This window comes from Acartia tonsa, chromosome 7 (genome assembly GCF_053477335.1).
Source record: "Acartia tonsa isolate MP-2025a chromosome 7, ASM5347733v1, whole genome shotgun sequence".
Lineage (NCBI taxonomy): Eukaryota > Metazoa > Arthropoda > Copepoda > Calanoida > Acartiidae > Acartia > Acartia tonsa.
The window spans coordinates 51,157,585-51,181,791 of record NC_137266.1 but is presented as its reverse complement, the minus strand read 5'-3'; the positions used below and the strand labels follow the sequence as shown (position 1 = coordinate 51,181,791).

Here is a 24,207-nt window from a genome sequence, read left to right as displayed (position 1 = left end):
GCTTATGGGAAAAACCTATCCCTTCTAATTTACAATCTTTATAATAAAGTAACAGGATATACATTCTACATGTGTCTGTGTGTACTAAGGGATCTCACTGACCACTGAAACGATATGGTTCTCCTTTACATTGTAGCTTCTCATAGGAACTGGTAAGGTTTATAACTATTTTGGGGGAGAGTACCACAACCGCCCTAGGAGAAATCACCCCTAGAAAATAATAAGCCCCTCTCAAATTTTTTTAAACTTTTTTTTCTTTAAAAATCTGTACTTGAAAGAGGTGGTTTGACTCCCCCCTAACCCAAGGGTCCCTGGATGCCTCTAGGGGCATAGCCGCTGCTAGTTTATCTATAATACAAAGTCTATAATACAAAGTAGAACGATGTCTGTCTGTTTGTAGCAAAGGATCTTGCTAACCGCTTAACCGATCGGGTTCTCCTTTACAGGGTAGCTTCTCATAGATCCCCAGAAGGTTTATATCTATTTTCTTGGGGGGTGGGACACCCCCAACTCCCCCAAAAAATGTAAAATACCCCCCACCCCAAAAAAAAAAAATATAATTTTTTTTCTTTTTAAAACTAAAATTAAAATAGTGGGGTCAACTACCCCCCCCCCCCAAAAAAAAAAAAACGAAAAATTGGTTTGATTACATCTATTGGGGCGAAGCCGCTAGTTTATAAAATATGGAAGTGTATTTTCAATGCTTGATATGTACTCGATATGGGAAAGCACCCTAAACATCACTTGCTTAATTATTATTAAATATATTTTTTACACCCCCCCCCCCAAAGAAAATAAATATAAATATATTAACTTGCACATAAAGATTACTTCAAGTTCAACTACTTACGTTAGAATTTCTGTCTGGCTGATTTCAGTTATTTATTTTATAATAAAATCCTTTGATACTATGAACGTAATAACATTCTGCCTTAGCGTTTTTTTTTTTAAACCTCTCTCTCACACTTGCTTTTTCTTCCATTTTTCTTTTGATTTCTTTATTTGATCTTCAGATACGTATTTATAATAATGCTTTTTTCATTCTTTCAAAAATGAAATTTGAATTAAGGAATTTATTTTCCAATATATATTTTTTTATATAACCGTCATGAAAGGGTTAAAATGTTTCTAATTTTTGTTTGTAAATCTGAACACATTAAAAGTGGCGCTAGAATCAATTTGTTTTAAAACTAAGTTTTCTTAAATTTACTATATTATGAATTTAAATTTTCTGTTTTAAGAATAGTAATTAAATACTTCAACATTATGTAAATAGCAACATGAAATAAAAAAAGATGAATTTATTCTTAATAAAGTAAAATATTGGGTCTTATCGTTCTGGGCACTGAGAGTTTATTATGGATTATTGGAGCACTATGAGTTTTAAACATTTATCTCTTGGAAGACTTGAGCTCATATATAGACATTTATTTCCTATATAGATCTGTCATGGATCTTGATGCAATAAAGCAGGCTGTTTTGTAAATGTTAAAAATTGGAAGATTTCATTAAATAAAAGTAATCGTAAATATACTTAGTAAAAGATCTTGTTTGCAAATGATTATTTAAGGTATATGAGGAATTGCCTACTTAATAAGATTTCATTAAATAACATGTAAATAAAAGGGTTAAATTGCTTGTATTTATTTAAGTAGTTAGATGAAGTTGGGACTACGGGCAGGTGCTAGACATATAAATAATACATATGAGAAAGTTCCAAACAGTTTAGGTAAAAAAAGACATCTTAATTTTCTTTTTACCATTATTTAACTAAAATATAATAATCAGTGCACTGACGAGTTTAGAGAACTTCATTCTCTAATTCTAACAACAAGGATCATGTACTTAGAAATGAGGATCACTTACTATCAAAATCATGAGGACTATAACAAAGATATCACAGAATTAGAAAATCTCATCTTTGAAGAACTAGAAGATTTCATTAGAAATGTTCACATTTTGAAGGAAGTTGTTACAGCTTCATTTCCTTATTTTTACATCTCTAGTTCTTTTCCTGAGGATTCAACATTTCTAAGAGGTAAATGCAATTAAAGTTTATCTTTTTTTATACTTTACATTATTTTATAAGATCAATAAGATTATATTCAAAAGAATTTTTAAAATAAATTATGCTAAGATAAAATTGTTAAAATTATAGCTTATTTTGTTTACAATGTTTATTTGGATTGCTATCATGAATGCTTTACAAATTAATAAAATGATTTTTATTTTCAGTATTTGAAAGGGAATTTCCAGGTCTGAATGAGAAAGACAAAAGAATGAGAATATGGTTTGGTGCACAGTATTCCTCCTTAGCTGAGGGAATAGAAGGAAGTATTCCTATGCTCAATTTTTTGGACACCACTCCTGGACCAAACCCTTTATCTGTCCTTAACCAATGCTATAGGCAATTTGGTGTTGTTTTTTTGAAAGATAGACTTAAGGTCAGTAAATGCAGTATTTAAAATTATTATTTATTTATACATATGATATTTAAAAGTTACAAAGGAATTTAAATTCTCAATTAGCTCCCAACTAGAAAGATATTCTTTGTTATTTGGTATTGAAATTTCAAATTTACATATTCTTTTAAGGGATCAGAAAATAAATCTAAGGATTTCCTGGAGTTTATGCAAGAGGATAGAGTTTCCTTCACTGCTGAGGCAGCTGCTAGCTTCGACAGGCTCAAGGCAAAACAAGACAAAATACAGGTATGGATTATTTTTAATTTCTGCTGTGATTTTAAAATAACAAATAAGTGTTTGTTTTGAAATGCTGTACACTGTAACTTATACTAGCTGCTTCGCCCCTAGCCTCTAGGGGCTTCACCCCAAGAGGTTTGATCAACCTAATTTTTCATATCTTAGATTTAAAAGTAAAAGTAAAACAAATTTTTTGGGAGGGGGGGAATTTTTTTTTTTTTTTTTTGGAAGGGGGTATATTTTTTTACGGGGGGGGGGATTGTTGGGAGTAGATACAAAACCGCGACAAACAAAACCGTGAAATTACAAAACTGCGACAATAACAAAACCGTGACATTACAAAACCGCAAAAATTACAAAACCGTGACATTACAAAACCGCGACAATAACAAAACAGCGATGGTTACAAAAATATAACTATAAAAAGTCTTAATGCTAGAAGGTCATGGCCACAAAGCTCGTCCCCTTGGCCTGCCGCGGCTAGGCAGGCCAGGGGGCCGAGTGCTGCGGCCATGACCTTCTACCATTAAGACTTTTTGAATGTTGGTCTTTTGTAATGTCGCGGTTTTGTAATGTCGCAGTTTTGTAATGTCATGGTTTTGTTATTGTCGCGGTTTGATTGTCGCGGTTTTGTTTTTGTCGCGGTTTTGTAATGTCGCAGTTTTGTTATTGTCGCGGTTTTGTATCCACTCCGGTTGTTGGGGTGTGCCTCCCCTAAGAAAATACCTTAAACCCATCCCAGAAGCAATAGGTATATTCCCTGAAGAGTAGAGCCTAATCGGTTCAGTGGTTACTAAGATCTTAAGCTTCAGACAGATAGACATCATACTACTTTGTATTATTGATGATTTTTCTATTTCTAGTCTGCTCTGAATACAACTCTGAGATTGTTCCAACAACTTTGGCCATTTTCAAACTTCAAGTGGATCTTGGACAAAGCAGAGGGATTAATATCACAATCTGATAAGTTACCTTTATGGGCTTCCAAGTTCCATCGTGGTCTATCAGACTTCGATGACAAAAATTCTGATTTCAAAGAATATCAGATTAAAGAATTCCTGAGAAACGTTTACAGCAAGAAATGTGACAACTCATTAGAACCACTGGATCATGCTCACAGGTAAGATTAGTAAATACAAATTTCCATGAATACAGATTAGAATAAAACTAATAATAAATAATAAACTTAATTAAGATTAATAAAACAGTATTTTGGAATAGAATAAGTACAATAAAAAAACTGGGAAAATAAGTTGGATATTTTATATACCAAAGAATGATATTACTCAAAGTTATATCAGTCTTTAATATCAAGTTCAATTTTTAAGGTTCCTGATCTATGTGAGAGCGCTCTACTGTCTCCTGAAGCTGACCTACATGGCACATGTCCCTAAGAAACTCCTGGAGGAGCTACCTGGCTTTAATCCTGTTGAAGAGGCCCTTGAAGAAATAGAAGCCACAGAGTTGTGTGTGAGGAAATTTACTGATGTTTGCAATTCAATACTTTCAGGTAGGAATTAACTTAGAACAATTCACCCTTTTTAGATCATAAATAAGGATTTTAAAATAAGTAAAGGTTTGAACATCAATAAGTGCTAAGAAGTACTTATTCTGGCAGATTTTTTTTATTTCTCTTGAAAAAATTTCTTCTATTTTGCAATTTACTGTTTCAGACTATTTTGATTTGTAGCTCAATAAGATAAAAAGAAATTATCTCTTTAAAGTAAGGTTTAATTTCAATTTTAAGCTACATTTGCTTTGGGCTTTCTTTACAGATTTTTAACTTATAGAAATAAATGTTATAGGATTTTTTGAAGCTGCTTTGACTGCCAAGCCTGAATGGAGAGCTCATCTATGTAAGTATCATTAGACATCCTATTTTATAAAGTAGCAAGCGTTTTTTGTCTGTCCCAAAGGATCTTGCTAACTGCTGAACCGGTAAGGTTCTCCTTTACAGTGAAGCTTCCTATAGGTCCTGGAAAGGTTTTAAACTATTTTTGGGGAGGGTGTCTTCCATCCCCCTCCCTCCCCCTCAAAAATATTTTTTTACTCTTTTGAAACTCAAATTTAAAATGGGATGACTTTCCCCCTCTTACCTTAAGTACCCTAGAGGCTAGGGGGCGTAGCCGCTAGTTTGTATATATAGAAATTCATTTTCTAATCACCTTTAGATGAAGAAGCCCAATCTGTCCAACTGTCATGAAGACGATTCCCTTTTCTCTCATCTCTTTTGAAGAGATTTTCTTCCTCCCCGTCCCTTTTTATTTTCCCTTTATATGACATCAATAGGGGCTTCGCCCCTAGCCTCTAGGGACGAAGCCCCATGAGATAATTAAAAAAAGTTTAAATTTAAGAAAAAAAATCTATTTCTGGTGCTGTGGTTACCGAGATCTTAAGGGACAGACGGACGGACGGACAGACAGACAGACATCATTCTACTTTGTATTATGGATATAGGAATCGTCTTCCTCACAGTGGGACAGATTGGGCTTCGTCCATAGAATAAGGAGGAATAGAAGTGAAAACCCTAAAAATTTCTGGGAAATTAGAAGGAATCTTTGACTTGCGCAGTAAAGACAATTAGGCTAAAGTACATATCACAATGACTAGTTGGACAAAATTAGAAAAATTTAATTTGTATCAAAATCTAACATATACTGTTTTTTTGATCTTCATGATATAAAATTATTTATTGTAGTGTAATACACTTGACTTTATAATAATTTAGAATAATTTTCTGTAATTAGAAGGTATTTAATAACCCTTAATCATAAATATCTGATTGAGACAATCGCCTCTGATACACACCTCTTATTGAAGTGAAGACAGCAAGAGCTGCTTGGTCGGTTTTAACAAAAATGAAAAGTCAAAACATAATTTTGTTTTTATTTTGGTAAGTACGATTGACCACATTTGTAATTTTCAAGGGTCAGTTATATGGGTACAGCCCCTTACTCCCCCCTCCCCACTACCACAAGTTAATGTATGGATGTAGTTGCTATCATGTATAAATCAGCTGTTTAAAAACATACATAAGAGCGCAACCTAGTTTTATAATATAAATACTGAGACCAATATTTTTTGTAAATTTTCTTACATAATTAAATTTTTTAAGGCTTAATATGCACATAAAATTCATTTTTAATCCGTTGTGAATAGGGAAGAGAAAGGTGGAAGCTTGGCTACACGGCTTTTAGTAAATTATTGCAAAAGGAATTTATTTTGAATATTTTTTCTGAATAATTACTGAAATCATGTTATTTACTAACAGCCTTATAGCCGTTTTGGCCTTTCAAAAGTTCCAATTTTACTTCAGGCTAGCCAGGCAGAATCTTCTACCTGGATTCTATTCTATACTTTATCTTCTTTGGCTTCGTCCCTTTAGATATATACAAATTGACAAAAAACGTCCTGTTATCAAAAACATCTGAGATTTGTGGCTTAATTTCGCAGCTTTTTGAGAGAGAAAAATTAAAACTGGAGATCAGCATATTTTTGTCTTTATCTGTTATGATCAAAGTTCAGCAAGATCTCATAAACAGCTGGACCATAACTGGACATAAATTACCACACCTCTAAGAAAATTTACAAAAGAACCAGAAAAATAAATTATGCCTTCAGTGTTTCTTGAAAACTTACAAATAATATGATTAACAAGGATACCAACATCCATAGATACGCAGCTCAACAAATCAGACAGACAATTAAAAACTGACTGATATTATTAAAGTGACACCGCATTCAATACCTAAAATTCTTTTTAAAATCAGCATAAATATGTCCAAAAATTATCTGGATACAAGGGTTAATTCAACTTTGTAGGGGGTCAAAGTTATCCCTCCCCATAAAATTCCACCAAGAGGTAAAATTTACATGGAGGGGGATGGGGGGCGAATAAAACCCCATATTACAGGTTTTAAAATGTAAGAAAAAGTGCATATTGACTAGTCATTGGAGGCAGCATCAAAGTAGCTATCGCTCTCAACCAATAAGGATCGGTTTGTTTTGTATCAACCAATGGGCAACTGTAGGCAAGCTATATAATCGGTTGTAGTTTAAATGGTAGGTCCGGCTCTCAGGCATATCTCAAATTTGGCGAACTTAAAACTTTGCAACGCCTTAATAGAAATTAATTTTTTCTATTTAGAATATTTACATTCCATATTAAAATGCACTAAAAATTATTAAAATATTTCATTTTGTACAGCAAAAACGTTAATTTGATTTTAAAAATTAGCGATGGTATCGGAGACAACTTCGCAGGAAACTAAATAAAATTCGTGTTACACCTCTGATGACTTTAGAGTTTAAGTTTTTAGTAGCGAATTTACTCTATGTTTAACCCTAAACGGTCTGTACCCTTCCGGACGGATGGACAGACGGACGAACGGGCAGTCGGACAGACGGACGGACAGACGGACAGACGGACGGACGGACGCACAGACAGACAGATGGACGGACAGACGGACGGACAGACAGACGGACAGACGGACGGGCAGACAGACGGACATTTCAAATTATAGAGTAGACGGACAGAGGGACGGAAGGACAGACGGACAGACAGACAGACGGACAGACGGACGGACATTTCGAATTATAGAGTAGACAGAGGGACGGAAGGACAGATGGACAGACAGAAGGACGGACAGACGGACGGACAGGCAGACGGACAGACGGACGGACAAGCGGACGGAGAGACGGACGGAAAGACGGACGGAAGAACAGACGGACGGACAGGTGGGCGGACAGACAAGCGGACAGACGGGCGGAGAGACGGATGGACAGACGGACAGATAGACGGACGGACAGACGAACAGACGATCAGACGGACAAACGGACAGACGGACAAACAGACGGACGGGCAGACGAACGGACGGACATTTCGAATTATAGAGTAGCTTCGCTACTAAAAACCAGAAGGGGGGAGGTGGCATTTAAGTCTCTCCCCCCCCCCCCAAATGTTAAGGGTTTATTGAATTATTTTATGAAATAGGGATATGGTTTCATCAAATAAATTTTTTAATGATAATAAAACAAGGATGACAACATCCATAAGTAGCGAAGCACAAAAAAATCGTAGAGGGGAATGTGTACAAGTAGATTTAAGGTGTATTTTTAAAATGAAGAATAGATTTTTCGGAGAAAATAAACACGAAACCTTGTTTTATTTTGTACAATGACGACATAAAAGATGCTCATAACATTGGGAAAAATTATTTTGATTCTGATATTCAAAAAAAAGTTTGAAAATTGTACACCAAAGAAATGGGGAAACATATAAAACATATAAAAATAGCCAAAAACCTGCTAAAAGGCAGTCTTACTGCTATGTTTGTTTTCTTAAAACGACAGAATATTTAATTTTGATATCTAGAACTGAAAAAGTTTTGAAAATCGGACAATAAACACCAAAGATATGGAGAAAAATTGAAAAATATGAAAATAGCCTAAAACCTACAAAAAGGCAGTCGGACCGTCATGGTTGTTATCTTTAATTGACGGGAAATTTAATTTTGATATCTGTAAATGAAAAAATTTTGAAAATCGGACCATAAACACCAAAGATATGGAGAAAAAATAGAAAAATTTAAAAATAGCCTAAAACCTGCTAAAAAGGAGTCCGACTGGCATCCATGTTTTATACTTGATTATACTCCATATTAAAAAGATTGTTGACAAGAAATTTCATCCTTCTATCTTAAACAGGAGCCGAGAAAATCGTTTACCCTATTCTTTCTCAGATAGACGGACAGACATTTCAAATTATAGAGTAGCTTCGCTACTTACTAATTAGGGGGGCAGCAGTTCTGACACTTTTGCGTAAACAGGGAGCATAGGCTTTATCTTAGGAGTGAGAGGATGGGTTATTAAAAAAAAGTTTAGTTTTGGGGTGTATTTTCCTTATATTTAAATTTTTTTGATAGGTCTCCAGGTTCAGGTGCTGCAGGCTGGAAGGTCACTTCTGGACAGGTGTAAATGAAAAAAAAAATTGTTTGAAGAGTTAGAGATCAACTTATTAAACCAAATATTCATCTTTTGGGATTTTATGAGCATATATGAAGAAAAAATAAAAAAACAGCCTCCAGGTTCAGGTCCTGCAGGCCTCCAGGTGAATTCTGGACAGGTAAAAACTAAAAATTTTTAATTTTGAAGTTAGAACAAAACTCATTAAACAATAGTTGCTACTTTATGGATGGTATGAACTAATTTGATGAAAAATTTGAAATCAGGCTCCAGGTTCAGGTAGTGCAGGCCTCCAGGTAAATTCTGGACAGGTAAAAACTGAAAAATTTGAGTTTTAAAGTTAGAGCATAAGTTTTTTAACTAAAGTTGCTACTTTATGGATAGTATTAACTCATGTGAAGAAAAATTTGAAATCGGGCTTCAGGTTCAGGTACTGCAGGCCTCCAGGTGGATCCTGGACAGGTAAAAACTTAAAATTTTTACTTTTGAAGTTAGAACAAAACAAACTTAACAAAAGTTGCTACTTTATGGACAGTATTTACTTGTTTTTACTTTTAAAGTTAGAGCATAACTTCTTAAACAAAAGTTACTTTATGGATAATAGGTATTAACTCATTTGAAGAATAATTTGAAATCAATTACAAATTTTTCTTTAAATTATTTAATACTATACATAAAGTAGTAACTTTTGTTAAATAAGTTTTGTTTAAACTTCAAAGGTATTATTTTTAGTTTTTACCTGTTCAGAATCCACCTGGTGGCCCGCAAGAACCTGGAGCCCGATTTAAAATTCTTCTTCTAATGAGTTAATAATATCCATAAAGTAGCAACTTTTGTTAAATAAGTTATGCTCTAACTTCAAAAGTAAATTTTTTCAGTTTTTACCTGTCCAGAATTCACATGGAGGCCAGCAGTACCTGAACCTAGAGCCCGATTTCAAATTTATCTTCAAATTGGTTAATACTATCCATAAAGTAGCAAATTTTGTTAAATAAGTTATGCTCTAACTTCAAAAGTAAAAATTTTTAGTTTTTATTTTGAGTTAATAATATCCATAAAGTAGCAACTTTTGTTAAATAAGTTATGCTCTTCAAAAGTAAAAATTTTTAATTTTTATTTTGAGTTAATAATATCCATAAAGTAGCAACTTTTGTTAAATAAGTTATGCTCTAACTTCAAAAGTAAATTTTTTCAGTTTTTACCTGTCCAGAATTCACATGGAGGCCTGCAGTACCTGAACCGGGAGCCCGATTTCAAATTTATCTTCAAATTGGTTAATCCTTATACTAAAGTAACAGGGTGTTTGTCTGTACCTAAGGATCTCGCTAACCACTGAACTGATCGGGTTCTTCTTAAAAGGGTATATTTTCATAGGTCCCGGGAAGGTTTTTAACTATTTTGGGGGAGGGTACCACCACCCTCCCAAGAGAAATCACAAAAAATCGAAATTTTTTTTACGTTTCTTAATTTTAGAAAGAGAGTTAAACGCAAATATAAATGTCATAAGCAACATAGACATATCTTAAATATAAAAAAAACATTTAAAGTGCCATTAGAGGCCTCTAGGGGCGTAGCCGCTAGTACTATCCATAAAGTAGCAACTTTTGTTAAATAAGTTATTCTCTAACTTTAAAACTGAAAATTTTTTGTTTTACCTGTCCAGGATCCACCTGGAGGCCTGCAGTACCTAAACCTGGAGCCAGATTTCAAACAAATTTTTTTTTCATTGATACCTGACTAGAAGTGACCTTCCAGCCTGCAGCACCTGAACCTCCTATCAAAAAAATAGATATAAGGAAAATACACCCCAAAACTAAACTTTTTTTATTGAATAATCTATCCTCTCACTCCAAAGACAAAGCCTATGCTCCCTGTTTACGCAAAAGTGTCAGAACTGCTGCCCCCCTTAACAAAATTCACCTAGAATTGCCCTCTGGCACATATCTTATAACATAACTTCTCATTTTAACAACAACCAAACATGGAAGCCAACATCCATATAAGCAAAGCTCTTAGATGGTAGGACAAACGAACATTAACACTTGTAGAGTGTCAGAACTTAATAAGCAGAATTTTAAACATAAGTCAATATAAAGTTGTTACACTTTCTAAATTATACCTAATTTTTATAGGAATCAACATGTAAAGTTTGAAATTGATAGGACAATTCTAACCTGTTTAAATTAACCGGAATAGCTAACTGTCCCAGAATAAAATAAACTCACATACAGACGGACAGACCATAATTATAGAAAAGCATTGCTTTTAAAAAAACTAATATGTATTTACTCACTGACAGTAAAAAACTGATTCGTTTTCCAATATTTTTTACAAAAGCAGAAAAAAAGTTACAATGACAAGCTGACAGACATCTAAATTATAGATAAAATTCGTCAACAATTTCAAGATCCATATTTCAACTCCATTTATCCCTGCAAACATAATTTACATTGATGCGAATACATTCAAACACATGCGACGCATGTGAATTAATTGATACTTTATCTAAAGTCGCTTGTAATAAAAGATTTAAATATATCTATGTATATAAAATACATTAATATACAGATTTTTATTTTTGTTTAAATTTTAATTATTGGTGGTGTTTAAACCACTTTTTTGAACAACGCCCCCATAAAACGTTTCCATGTATAAATTGAAGAAAAGTACATTAAGCTATTAAGTACATCGATAAAGTATTTTTTTTCTTCATAGTATTTAAATTAATTTTTGAAACAAACTTAGAAAAAAAGCTTTTGAGATTTTAATAATCATTAATTAATTCTTTTAAAAAAAAATTTATTTAAATATCTGAAAATTTGCCGTTAGTTCTTAGTTGGTATAAAACAAAATAATTTAGAGTAGCGGGGCTACTCTATTACTATTAATATTACAGAAATTTTACATGAGAATTAAAGTAAATATCATAAGATTAGCACCAGTTTTGTTAGCTCAGGCATTCGGAACCTTGTTTTTACTAATTATCCACGAAAAGATGTCTATAATACGATGTGGTAAATTACTCAACAAAATTTATTTAGGATCTACAATTTTGATATACAAGATACAAAATATATATGTTTTATTTAATGAAAAAAATATATTTCTTTTATTTCATGAAAAAAATATTTTCTACTTTTCATCCCTTTTGTCCTTGTTAACACAGTATAAACTTTGTACAGCAGAGAAAGAGTGGGCAATGACAATAGTCCCCAAAGTTATTAGGTTGAGTGTTCACACTTTTCAACCACAAATTTTAATCTACAGAAGGGGTTATTCTAAGTATCATCATAGGGCCGGGGATGTATATTAATTTATCGGCCATTGTAGTATCCCTTTAGATCCACTACTGTATACCCCTTCTAATATAATTTGCTTTTGTGTATTGATGAAACAATATGCTGATGTGATAATATGCGGAAATGACCGCACACCGTTTAATTGGTACTTTCCCCCCCAACTTACTTGTTTCACTACGCCTCCCACAGTACAAAACTGTATAAAAAGTCGTCAGAAATTAAGAACTAAAAATCATGAGATATTTGATCATGCAGGTAATGCGTGGACCTACCAGATTCCCCACAACCATATAATCAACCGCGGCAATTTTGGAAACAGATAATTCTAGAAAAAATACTGAGCTGTCTGCTTCTAAAAAAAAAATAGAAATGGTGTTTGATGACATTAGCTTAATTATAAAATCTGCTCAGAGTTTTACATTAAAGAATACCATATATAAAAAACAAAAATAGAGGGATTATTCGTTAGGAAGTGCGTAGCTAAGAATATTCAATTGGCAGGTTATAAATAAAGTGTTGTATTTCAAATTTTAAAAATTTTATATGGAATTGATAAAACACATTAACCTTAATTTTTGTACTATTAGCTAATTTGTAAACAGTAGAAATCTATAATTACATTATAGTATGCATAGAACTTGATAGAATGTTACCCATTGCTTATTTATTAATTTATTCATTTTCGATTTTAATTAGCAATGATATTTTCAAATTAAATGTTTACTACTCATTAATGAAATTAAAAATAACACATCCTAAAATCTGTCTGCGACAAACCCAATGATAGCTTTTCAAAAATCCAAATTACTAAAGTAAAATTTGGGAGAAAAAAGAATTAAAACAAAATTTTAACAAACGCTATTTATATATTGGGTAAAAAAAGTTCTACCTGAATTTATTCTATTATCTTCTTTGGACTTATTTAGCTATTTCATTATTCTAGTTGATAGTTGTCAATTCTAACTACTGCAGCATCCCGAAACTGTTTTTTTTAGGCCTAGTTGGAAAATAGGCCTGGAATAATATTTTCTTACGTTTCCCATCCCTTATCCCTGCACTTATCAATATAAATATAAGACATTATACTTACTGTAGTGACTGACTGACCATAAGGAAAAAGGATATTATTTTTTTCTCTATGTGACTGACTGATGAATATAAAAACAAATAGAAAATCTAATAAACAAAATTAATCTAGGTTATGTCCCTGATTTTGCTGACATACCAAGAACTGATGAGAACTTTGTTAAAGATGAATGCTGGAATAATTTGCAATATGGTGGGTCACACAACCAGAAGAAGAATTACAAGATATATCAAACACAGCAAGTACCAGGGTTCACAAGATTATACAATACTGATACAAAGCAAGAGAATATTTATAGATATGAAGAGAACAAAGTACAGGATGGAGGTTTCAGATCTATATTTAATAGTGGAAGTAGTTGCTTCGGGCAACGTAAATTTTCCAAAAAAAGTCGAGATGATGGGGAGGAGGATAGGATATATAATTTATTCAAATATGCTGCTAGTGGGGATATTGAGTATGATGAACAGATTTGGGTACATGGTCAGGATAAAGCATGGAGATACCTCACTACATATAAATTTAATCCTGACAAACTTGAGTGGAACAAAAAATGATTTGTAAATTGATTATTATTTGATTTATTGATTCAATATCTAAAGCCTCACTGACCTAAGCTTTTCTATATTGACCGTCCATAAAAGGTAGCTATAGTAATTATCTTAGGAATGTTAGAATAACTCTTCTGGTTTTAATTAAACTTTGCCAAAATAATTCTATATTGGTTATTAGCGGCTAGAGGCTGCTTGTTGGCACTTAAATATTTTTTTCTTCAAAATATCTAATTTGAGAAATAGTTATTTATCGCATTGTATTATAGACAGTTTTCCGCGGATATTAAACTAATAAATTATAAAATCAAAACCAGTTTTATAAGTTTGGCCCCTTAGGACTAACAAAAATGGCAATAATTTTATAATAATAATAATTTTATAATATTCATGATTTTTAAGTTTGGCCGGGAAAAGGTTCTAATCCAGCAGATATTAAGATAATTAATTAATATTTTAAAGCCATACTGGAATAATACCTATTTTATCTTTAGAACAAATGAATGCTTTCAAATGAATGCTTTCAAATGAATTGATAATTATCAAATAATAGATACTTTTACAAAAATACCTTTTCCATTTAAGATCAGATTTAGGATAATATGAAACAAAATTAATTTTGTTTTATATTATTTTCTAAAAGTTTAGTATTAAATGTATATTTAGAAGTAGTCCATTCTTTAATCAAAACCTAACCACCCAAATCCCCCCCTCCCCCTTCTAAAAAAACTGATTTTTAATTATTTTTTTATTTTCATTTTAAATACTCATATATCATATTCTTTTTATGTTTAATTTCTATTTTCAAAATTGCAAATTAATTTGGAGACCTCATTCCCCTGATAGTGTATTTATTTTAATTTGTAATTTTATAATGATTATTTTAATTTCTAATGATTTTTATTCGATCATATGATATTGTAATTGCTTTTCATGTAATTTTAATATATTATATAAAGAAATGCTCTGATTTATATTTTTCTGTAACATACAATTATAGCTACATACTCTATAACTTATTTTGTCTTTAAAATTAAACTTTTTGCAAGTTTGCAGATATAGTTTTAGAATAGTTATTTATCAAATAGTATTAAAATACTCGGCGCTAACAAGACTGGTTTTAATCTTATAATTTTTATTTTTATTTGCATAAAACTTTGGGTACCTAATTGGTTAAGATTTAAAAGGTTGGTACAAAATAGCAGTGTCCATTTTGTAATTTGTGATATTGTGTGATAGATAGATAGATGCATTGCACTGCTTGTGTTATTAGTAGAAAAATGTTATGATTACCGTTAGAACCGCCAAGAAGTCTATTGGAAATATAAGAACAATTCCTCTGCTACGTATAGTTAGGGAGCTACGTGTTAAAATGTCCCAACTGATGTAAAACTTGACTTGGAAGTATATAAATAAAAAATAGAGAAAAGATTTTGCAAAAAGAGATAAGTAGATTTTTAAATTTTAAATTGCGCCGCTTGTGTTAATAGTAGAAAAATGTTAGGTATTATTATTATTTGATTCTTTATTTGTCTTTATCATTTACATACAAAGATTACATTTAAAGTTTATCAATATTATTTTAAAAGTCATTCACAATATTCAAAAAAAATGGATAAAAATTATTTATGTACACATATATTAAAGAATATCATATCAAAAATACATTGGTTATAAGAAAAGATTTGGATCATATGAAGGAAATGAAGTCATTCCTTAAAAGGACAGAAATTTCATTGCAAAAAGGACAGAAATCATCTTCCTTTTTCTCAGATAATTGAAATATGGACAAAAATCACTCTCCTTTTTCTCACATATCTGAAAAAGAGAATAAAAATCACCTTCCTAAATCTCACTTAATCTTCCTAATCCTAAGAAAATTAACCTAGTTCCTCCAAATTCTACCTTTTCATAACAAAGTCTACCTTTTCCTTACACATTCTCACTTATTCTCAGATAACCTACCTTATTCTAAGAAATTCTTCCTAAACCTAAGAAAATCTACCTTACTCCCCCAAATTCTTCCTTGGTTTCCCAAATTCTTCCTTATTCTAGGAAATTCTTCCTTATTCTAGGAAATTCTTCCTTATTCTAAGAAATTCTTCCTTATTCTAAGAAAATCTACCTTATTCTAAGAAATTCTTCCTTATTCTAAGAAATTCTACCTTATTCTAAGAAAATCTACCTTATTCTAAGAAATTCTTTCTTATTCTAAGAAAATCTACCTTATTCTAAGAAATTCTTCCTTATTCTAAGAAATTCTTCCTTATTCTAACAAATTCTTCCTTATTCTAAGAAAATCTACCTTATTCTAAAAAATTCTTCCTTATTCTAAGAAATTCTACCTTATTCTAAGAAAATCTACCTTATTCTAAGAAATTCTTCCTTATTCTAAGAAAATCTAGCTAATTCTCCCAAATTCTTCCTTATTCTAAGAAAATCTACCTTATTCTAAGAAATTCTTCCTTATTCTAAGAAAATCTACCTTATTCTAAGAAATTCTTCCTTATTCTAAGAAATTCTACCTTATTCTAAGAAAATCTACCTTATTCTAAGAAATTCTTCCTTATTCTAAGAAAATCTACCTGATTCTCCCAAATTCTTCCTTATTTTAAGAAAATCTACCTTATTCTAAGAAATTCTTCCTTATTCTAAGAAATTCTTCCTTATTCTAAGAAATTCTACCTTATTCTAAGAAAATCTACCTTATTCTAAGAAATTCTTCCTTATTCTAGGAAAATCTACCTAATTCTCCCAAATTCTTGCTTATTCTAAGATAATCTACCTTATTTTAAGAAATTCTTCCTTATTCTAAGAAAATCTACCTTATTCTAAGAAATTCTTGCTTATTCTAAGAAATTCTTCCTTATTCTAAGATATTCTACCTTATTCTAAGAAAATCTACCTTATTCTAAGAAATTCTTCCTTATTCTAAGAAAATCTACCTTATTCTAAGAAATTCTTCCTTATTCTAAGAAATTCTACCTTATTCTAAGAAAATCTACCTTATTCTAAGAAATTCTTTCTTATTCTAAGAAAATCTACCTTATTATAAGTAATTCTTCCTTAATCTAAGAAATTCTTCCTTATTCTAAGAAATTCTTCCTTATTCTAAGAAATTTTACCTTATTCTAAGAAAATCTACCTTATTCTAAGAAATTCTTCCTTATTCTTAGAAAATCTACCTTATTCTAAGAAATTCTTCCTTATTCTAAGAAAATCTACCTAATTCTCCCAAATTCTTTCAATATATAGAGGTCCCAAACTCAAAAGTTTCAGCGCAATCCGATCACCCGTTCTTGAGATACAGTGACCTGGTGTCCTTGGCACTGACTTTGAGATTTGGGAAATGGTTCGAATCCTTAATAAAATATTTTGGCACTTTTTTGAAGAAAAAATACCCAGGTGGACAAATAATTTTGATCAAATATTTGAAAATAATTTTAAGTGTCAAAATATTTTTGGACTTTAACCAAATTTACTAAGGATTCGAACCATTTCCCAAATCTTACTGTAGGTACCAAGGACACCAGGTCACCGTATCTCAAGAACAGGTGGTCGGATAGCGCTGAAACTTTGTTTTTGACTTTGGGACCCCTATATATTGCAAGAATTTCGGAGAATTAGGTAGATTTTCTTAGAATAAGGAAGAATTTGTTAGAATAAGGAAGAATTTCTTAGAATAAGGAAGAATTTGGGGGAATAAGGTAGATTTTCTTAGAATAAGGAAGAATTTCTTAGAATAAGGTAGATTTTCTTAGAATAAGGTAGAATTTCTTAGAATAAGGAAGAATTTCTTAGAATAAGGTAGATTTTCTTAGAATAAGGAAGAATTTGGGAGAATTAGGTAGATTTTCTTAGAATAAGGAAGAATTTCTTAGAATAAGGTAGATTTTCTTAGAATAAGGTAGAATTTTTTTGAATAAGGAAGAATTTCTTAGAATAAGGTAGATTTTCTTAGAATAAGGAAGAATTTGGGAGAATTAGGTAGATTTTCTTAGAATAAGGAAGAATTTCTTAGAATAAGGTAGATTTTCTTAGAATAAGGAAGAATTTCTTAGAATAAGGTAGATTTTCTTAGAATAAGGAAGAATTTGGGAGAATTAGGTAGATTTTCTTAGAATAAGGAAGAATTTCTTAGAATAAGGTAGATTTTCTTAGAATAAGGTAGAATTTCTTAGAATAAGGAAGAATTTCTTAGAATAAGGTAGATTTTCTTAGAATAAGGAAGAATTTGGGAGAATTAGGTAGATTTTCTTAGAATAAGGAAGAATTTAAGAGAATTAGGTAGATTTTCTTAGAATAAGGAAGAATTTCTTAGAATTAGGTAGATTTTCTTAGAACAAGTAAGAATTTCTTAGAATAAGGTAGAATTTGGGGGAATAAAGAATAATTAGGGAGAATAAGGTTGATTTTCTTAGAATAAGGAAGAATTTCTTAGAAGAAGGTAGATTTTCTTAGAACAAGGAAGAATTTCTTAGAATAAGGAAGAATATGGGAGAATAAGGTAGATTTTCTTAGAATAAGGAAGAATTTCTTAGAAAAAGGTTGATTTTCTTAGAATAAGGTAGAATTTCTTAGAACAAGGAAGAATTTGAGGGAATAAGGTAGATTTTCTTAGAACAAGGAAGAATTTGGGGGAATAAGGTAGGTTTTCTTGGAATAAGGAAGAATTTCTTAGAATAAGGTAAGTTATCTGAGAATAAGGGAGAATTTGTGTAATTAAGGTAGAATTTCTGAGAATAAGGAAGAATTTGGTAAAATAAGGTAGATTGATTAAACATAGTTGTAATAGTGAGGAAAAGGAAGAATTTCTAAGAACTAGGAAGAATTTGTAAGATGGTGGACAGAGGTCACCTTCCTTTAGTGAGAATTTGTAAGATAGTGGACAGAAATCACCTTCCTTACTGAGAATTTGTAAGAAAAAGGAAAGGAAATAGCCTTTCTATACCCAAGGAAGGGAATTTCTGTCCTTTTTAGGAATGACTTCATTTCCTTCATATGATCCAAAGATTTTTACATACTGTGACATTCCCTTTGTTCAGTCATAATTTACGTCTTCATAAAATAATAATGGATCACAATTAAGATGTGATTAGCAGAATGAATAAGTAAGGGAGGGGCATGGACAGTTTTATTAACACTGTTAGGTACAAGGGTCGCCAGAGGATGAATGGTCCCTTACCTTGTTATTGCCCCTTTAATTTAAGTCAGACATCCTGTGGTATTCCCTGAGCCCAGTCATCAATAAAGCCTCAAAGAAATAGTGTATCACATATAAGATGTGCTTGGCAGACTGAATTAAGATGAGTGGGGCAAGGACAGGTATTCTGATAGTAGACAGCTCTGACCCTGTTAGGTTTAAGAGTCGCCAGAGGATTAATGAAGGATCAAGAAAAATGTTAGAACTGCTATGAACTATATTTTTTGGAAATATAAGAACGGTTCTTGTGCTACTAATATTGTAGGAGCTAGGTGGTAAAATGTCCCAAAATTTAAAAGTCAAGTTTTAAGTCAGTTGGAACATTTTAACACGTAGCACAGGAATCGTCTTTATATTTCTTAAAAATAGATTTCTTAGTGGTTCTAACGGTATGCGTACCTTTTTTCTATCATTAAAAATTTGCTGTGAAAATTCTGTAAACGTTTTCAATGGAAGTCTAACGTAATAGGACGTTACTCAGTTACAACTGTAGATAAGTTGCCAAATAACACAGTAGTTTTATAAAGTCAATCTCTACAGAATTAGGATCTGTTAAATGCGATGATAATAGGTTCCTTCCCTTTATTCTTTTTTGGGGGAAGGTATCACAACATGATAAAGGCAATATCTACAGAATTAGGGTGGGTTAAGTACGATATTCCTTCACATTATATTTTTTGGGGGAAGAAATCTACAACACAAAAATCATTCTAAATTTCCCAAAGGTTAAGCCAACGAATAAGAAAACATGATTCAAAAACTTTGAGGACCAGTGTTTTTAACAGCCCAATGCCCCCCCTTGTTCTCCAATAGATGGTGATTGCACGCAGTGCAGCCGCTAGTACGTTGTAATTAGCCGTCAGTGACTGGCCTCAACAAAATCGAACTTTTATATAGAGTAAGCTGCGTTACTAAATTATATTTATAAAAAGTTCAAGGATAATAACATCCATAAGTAGCGGTAACGTAATAAGGTTTCTTTAAACACCATTTACAACAAAAAGCTAGATAAAGATTGCCGATTTAAGTTTTTTTTGTATAATTGCTTTCAAAACGAATAAATGTACATTTTTAAATTATTTTTACCAATATACAAAATTAAAACAAATTTATATGTATGAATTGTTAGAATGTTGTATTTTGAAACGTAATAAAACATCACCTAGCGGCTAAATTTTTAACTATTTATAATAAATGTTTCGTGAATTTGATGATATATCTAAATTGTTTCAATGTTATAGTAAGTTATTAAAATGTATTTATTTGAATATAAAGTTTTCTTAATGGTCGTTTTTAGTTATTATAAAATATCTTTTAATTATACTTTAATATGAAAACTTTTTTAATTAACCATAAAAATAATGTATAATAACATATTCATTTTATCTTATAATTACAATAAAATTTCTTTAAAATATTTTTTCTTTACATGTTTAATTTTCAACTTTTAATAGAATAATAATCAAACATTTTAAAATTTTTTATTAAAAAACATATTTTCAGAGTAAATTCTAACAAGACGACCTATAATTTCTTCTTTTCTTAACAATTATCATTAAACTGAAAATTATGTGGTACCCAAAGTTTTAACACCAAGGTTTATTCGTCGGCATAGATACTTTTAAAATTTTCCTTAGTTACTACCAAACTAGAGGTGTCCAAACTTTTCAACCATCAATAATCCTCAGAAAGGGTAACTTTGTATATCATCATTGGGTTGTGTTGCTTAAAATATTGTACCTTGTTGTTCTAGGAATCTTTATTCCACAATTCAGATGAATAGAATAATTATGTTATATAAAAAATCAACATGTCCTAAACAGACTTTCTGGTAACAATTATAGAGTTGCTTCTCTTTTAAAATTGGGTACTTGCTTACATGTGGTAGACTGGAGCACCGAAAACCCCCCCCCCCGCTTAGTTTTGACAAAAATCAAAAATAAGGGGGGGGTAGTTTTTTAATGTCTGGAAAACGGCAAGGAGGCAAAAAGCACCGCAAGGCAAAGAATTACCCCCCCCCCTTAATTTTGAAGAAAATCAAAAATAAGGGGGGGGTAGTTTTTTCACTGTACAACACGCCAGAAAGTTGAGTGAGGTAAATCAAGTAAATCCAGTATACCAGAGGGGAAACCTTATTACAGGGATATTCATGTTTTGGGGCATAATTTCCTTATTTATTGACTTTGGCCAGTAAAAGGTTTTAATTTTGCGCAAAAACTACCCCCCCCTTATTTTTGATTTTCTTCAAAATTAAGGGGGGGGTTAATTCTTTGCCTTGCGGTGCTTTTTTCCTCCTTGCCGTTTTCCAGACATTAAAAAACTACCCCCCCCTTATTTTTGATTTTTGTCAAAACTAAGCGGGGGGGGGGGGGGGGTTTTCGGTGCTCCGGTCTTCACATGTAAGCAAGCACCTAAAATTGTACCTAACTATTACAGGAATCGCCATCCTAAGTTTGAAATCGACATTAAATTAACGATAAGAGCTCTAAATAATATGTACGGACGGACGAATCTAAGCTAATTAAGCTTCTCATTTAAGAAGAATTAATGATTTAAAATATATTTCATTTATTATCTATAACATTTCAATAATCTCTAATGTAAGGATTATTTGAGCAAAAAAAATATGAATTTCAGTGTGTTTTTAAAGGAACAAAAGTATTACTTAATTTAACCCACTTACCATTGACAGAATTTTTTTCTTTATTTCTGTCAATGGCAAGTAGGTTTAATTAAGAAATACTTTTGTTCCTTTAAAGAAAATTAGCGGGTACGTCCCTAAAGGCCTCTAGTAGCACTTTAAATGTTGGGGGGGGGGGGGGGGGTTAAATAATACGTAACTTTTACATATATGTTGCTTTCAAGTCTCTACGATCCATATCTACGTTTTGTTCAAGTCTCTTCGTAAAAAAAATTTACTTTAGTTTGGCTTTAATACGGATCTTAAGGGATAAGACAATGGACAATAAATTTATAAACATCCCCAATGACGAGAAACTAAATTACCGCTCATATCAACAACAACAAAAATTGGTTAAAAAGTAAGAATCAGGGTTCGGAAGCCGCAGCCGCAGCCTCAGCCTCAGCCACCATCAGCCGCGCGGCTTACAAGAAGCCTCAAAATCAGCCGCGCGGCTTCCTCAGCCACCCAATAAGCCTCAGCCTTAGTCGCAGCCGCGCGGCTTAAAGAAAACATAAGCCACTGTAAGCCTCAGCCGCATTCAGCCACTGTAAGCCTCAGCCACTGTAAGCCTCAGCCACAAAACTCCAATTCAGCCACATTAAGCCTCAGCCGCACTAAGCCTCATTCAGCCAACGCCCCTCTAAGCCTCAGCCGCAATCAGCCGCGCGGCTTATAGATGGGGAAGCCTCAGCCACACTCAGCCGCGCGGCTGTTAATAATTTGAAGCCGCAGCCGCACTCAGCCGCGCGGCTTCAAGAAAGCCTCAGCCGCAGCTGCAAAGTTATGATTATGCCGCAGCCGCAGCCGCGCGGCTTGATATTTGTAAGCCGCAGCCTCAGCCGCAGCTTAATTTTTTTAATTCAGCCGCAGCTTTGACACAGCCGCGCGGCTGAGATATTGTAAGCCCCAGCCGCAGCCGCAGGTGCTAAATTAGTACAAGCCTCAGCCGTCAATTCAGCCGCGGGGCTTAATTTTCATTTAATTTTGTCTGTCTGAAGCTTAAGATCTCAGCAACCACTGAACTGACAATGTTGTCCTTCTCAGGAATCCTTTTACTAAAGTAACAGGATGTCTATGTGTCTGTGTATCTGTGTGTCTGTACCGAAGGATCTCTCTAACCGCTGAACCGATCGGGTTCTCCTTAACAGGGTAGCTTCTCATAGGTCCTGGGAAGGTTTATAACTATTTTTTTGGGGGTGGGACACCCCCAACCCCCCAAAAAAATTAAAAATCCCCCCCCTCAAAAAAAGAAAAAAATTTTTAAATTTTTTAAACTAAAATTAAAAATGAGGGGGGAGGCCCCCCCCCCCTAAAAAAAAAATTTCCCCCCCCAAAAAAAATTTTTTTTTTACTTTTCTTTAAAAATTTAAAATAAGAAATTGGGTTATTAAATTTGACTCTCTCTCTTCCTCAAGTGCCCCCTAAAGGCCTCTAGGGGCGTAGCCGCTAGTTATATATATATTGACATTGGATGGTTTTGAGCTAATTTTGGGGTGGGGGTCAGACATTTCCATCGCCCAAAAATAATTTTTTTAAATGTTATACTTTTAAATTTTTTTATATTCTTTTATAAAAATTTTATCTTAAGTTTTTTTTAAAATTACAACATAGAAACTACCATCTCGAACAACTACAAAAAGTTTGAACCTGTAATGTAAGAGCTCCAGTGGTGCAATCAGTTAGCGCACGGTTCTTCTACACTGTTATGCCGGGGTTATAAGTTCGAATTTCACCAGGAGCAATACGTTTTTGAACGTTGATACTTATGAATATTATTGAATACTATTTATAGGGTAACTGCCCTACTGACGTTTGCCTAATTTTATTGTTTTTAAAAGATACAAATTTTTCAGAATTTACTTAATATTCACTATGAATTTGCATTATCTTAAATTTTTTTTCTTGTACAAGTGGCCTATTTAGCTCAATGGTAGAGCACTCGTCTTGTAAACTAGGGACCGTGAGTTCAAACCTCACAGGGGGCAATCAATTTTTGTGATACTCAAGTTATATAGTAGCTTCTCTATTATTTTCCGTTTAGGTACGCAATACTTGTTCTATATAATTAAGCTTCTCCTACTTAGATATTTCTTCAATTTTAAATGTATTTAATACTTTGTGGTTGATGAGAGACACTAAAAAAGTTATGCAAAAAAAAGATTTATACATATTTCATTTTTCATAGTATTTTTAAATTAATGAAAATAATTAAATTAAGATTTGAGGAGGGGGGAGGGTGTGTGTGTGTGTTTATTTTGAACACAAATTATCCTAATATGTTTTCTAACAAAAAAAATTTAAACAGCGATGTATTTTACTTTTTAAAGTTGGTTAAAAAAGGTCTGTAAAATGCAATAAATTGTCCTGTATAATATGCAAAAAAATCTACATAATCTTTATGTACTCGATAGATTGAAATAGTTAAATGATTATCATATATCATCCGATTTTGTTGATTTTACAAAGATGCTTACTAAAATTGATTTTATTTTCGAAACTGCAATTATTATAAAAAAAATGTTTCTTTATCTTTATCATTATGTTATACAATTTCTGAATTTATAAGCAATACATGAATCGATATATTATTACTTTGATGTTGTCCATATTTTCATGTACTCTGATAAAGAAATAATCTCAGCTGGCTAAAATAACAATAACCCCCATACACCCCCTTTAATCCATCTCTCCCCTCTTATGGGATATATAAATGAACTG

At 32.2% G+C, this 24,207-nt stretch overlaps 1 protein-coding gene and 1 non-coding gene across 2 annotated transcripts; both read left to right on the top strand.

The window, feature by feature from the left end:
• The first annotated feature begins 1,782 nt into the window (after positions 1-1,782).
• On the top strand, positions 1,783-14,120 carry LOC145324607 (uncharacterized). Its single transcript, XM_080167189.1, has 8 exons — positions 1,783-2,038; positions 2,236-2,444; positions 2,595-2,711; positions 3,566-3,822; positions 4,031-4,212; positions 4,508-4,558; positions 13,164-13,379; positions 14,098-14,120. The coding sequence occupies exons 1-8, from the start codon at positions 1,840-1,842 to the stop codon at positions 14,118-14,120; spliced, it is 1,254 nt and encodes a 417-aa protein (XP_080023315.1). The 5' UTR covers positions 1,783-1,839.
• A 9,282-nt stretch (positions 14,121-23,402) lies between these two features.
• TRNAT-UGU (transfer RNA threonine (anticodon UGU)) lies at positions 23,403-23,474 on the top strand. The gene has a single exon. It is a non-coding gene; the product is annotated as a tRNA-Thr (tRNA).
• Positions 23,475-24,207: the final 733 nt, after the last annotated feature.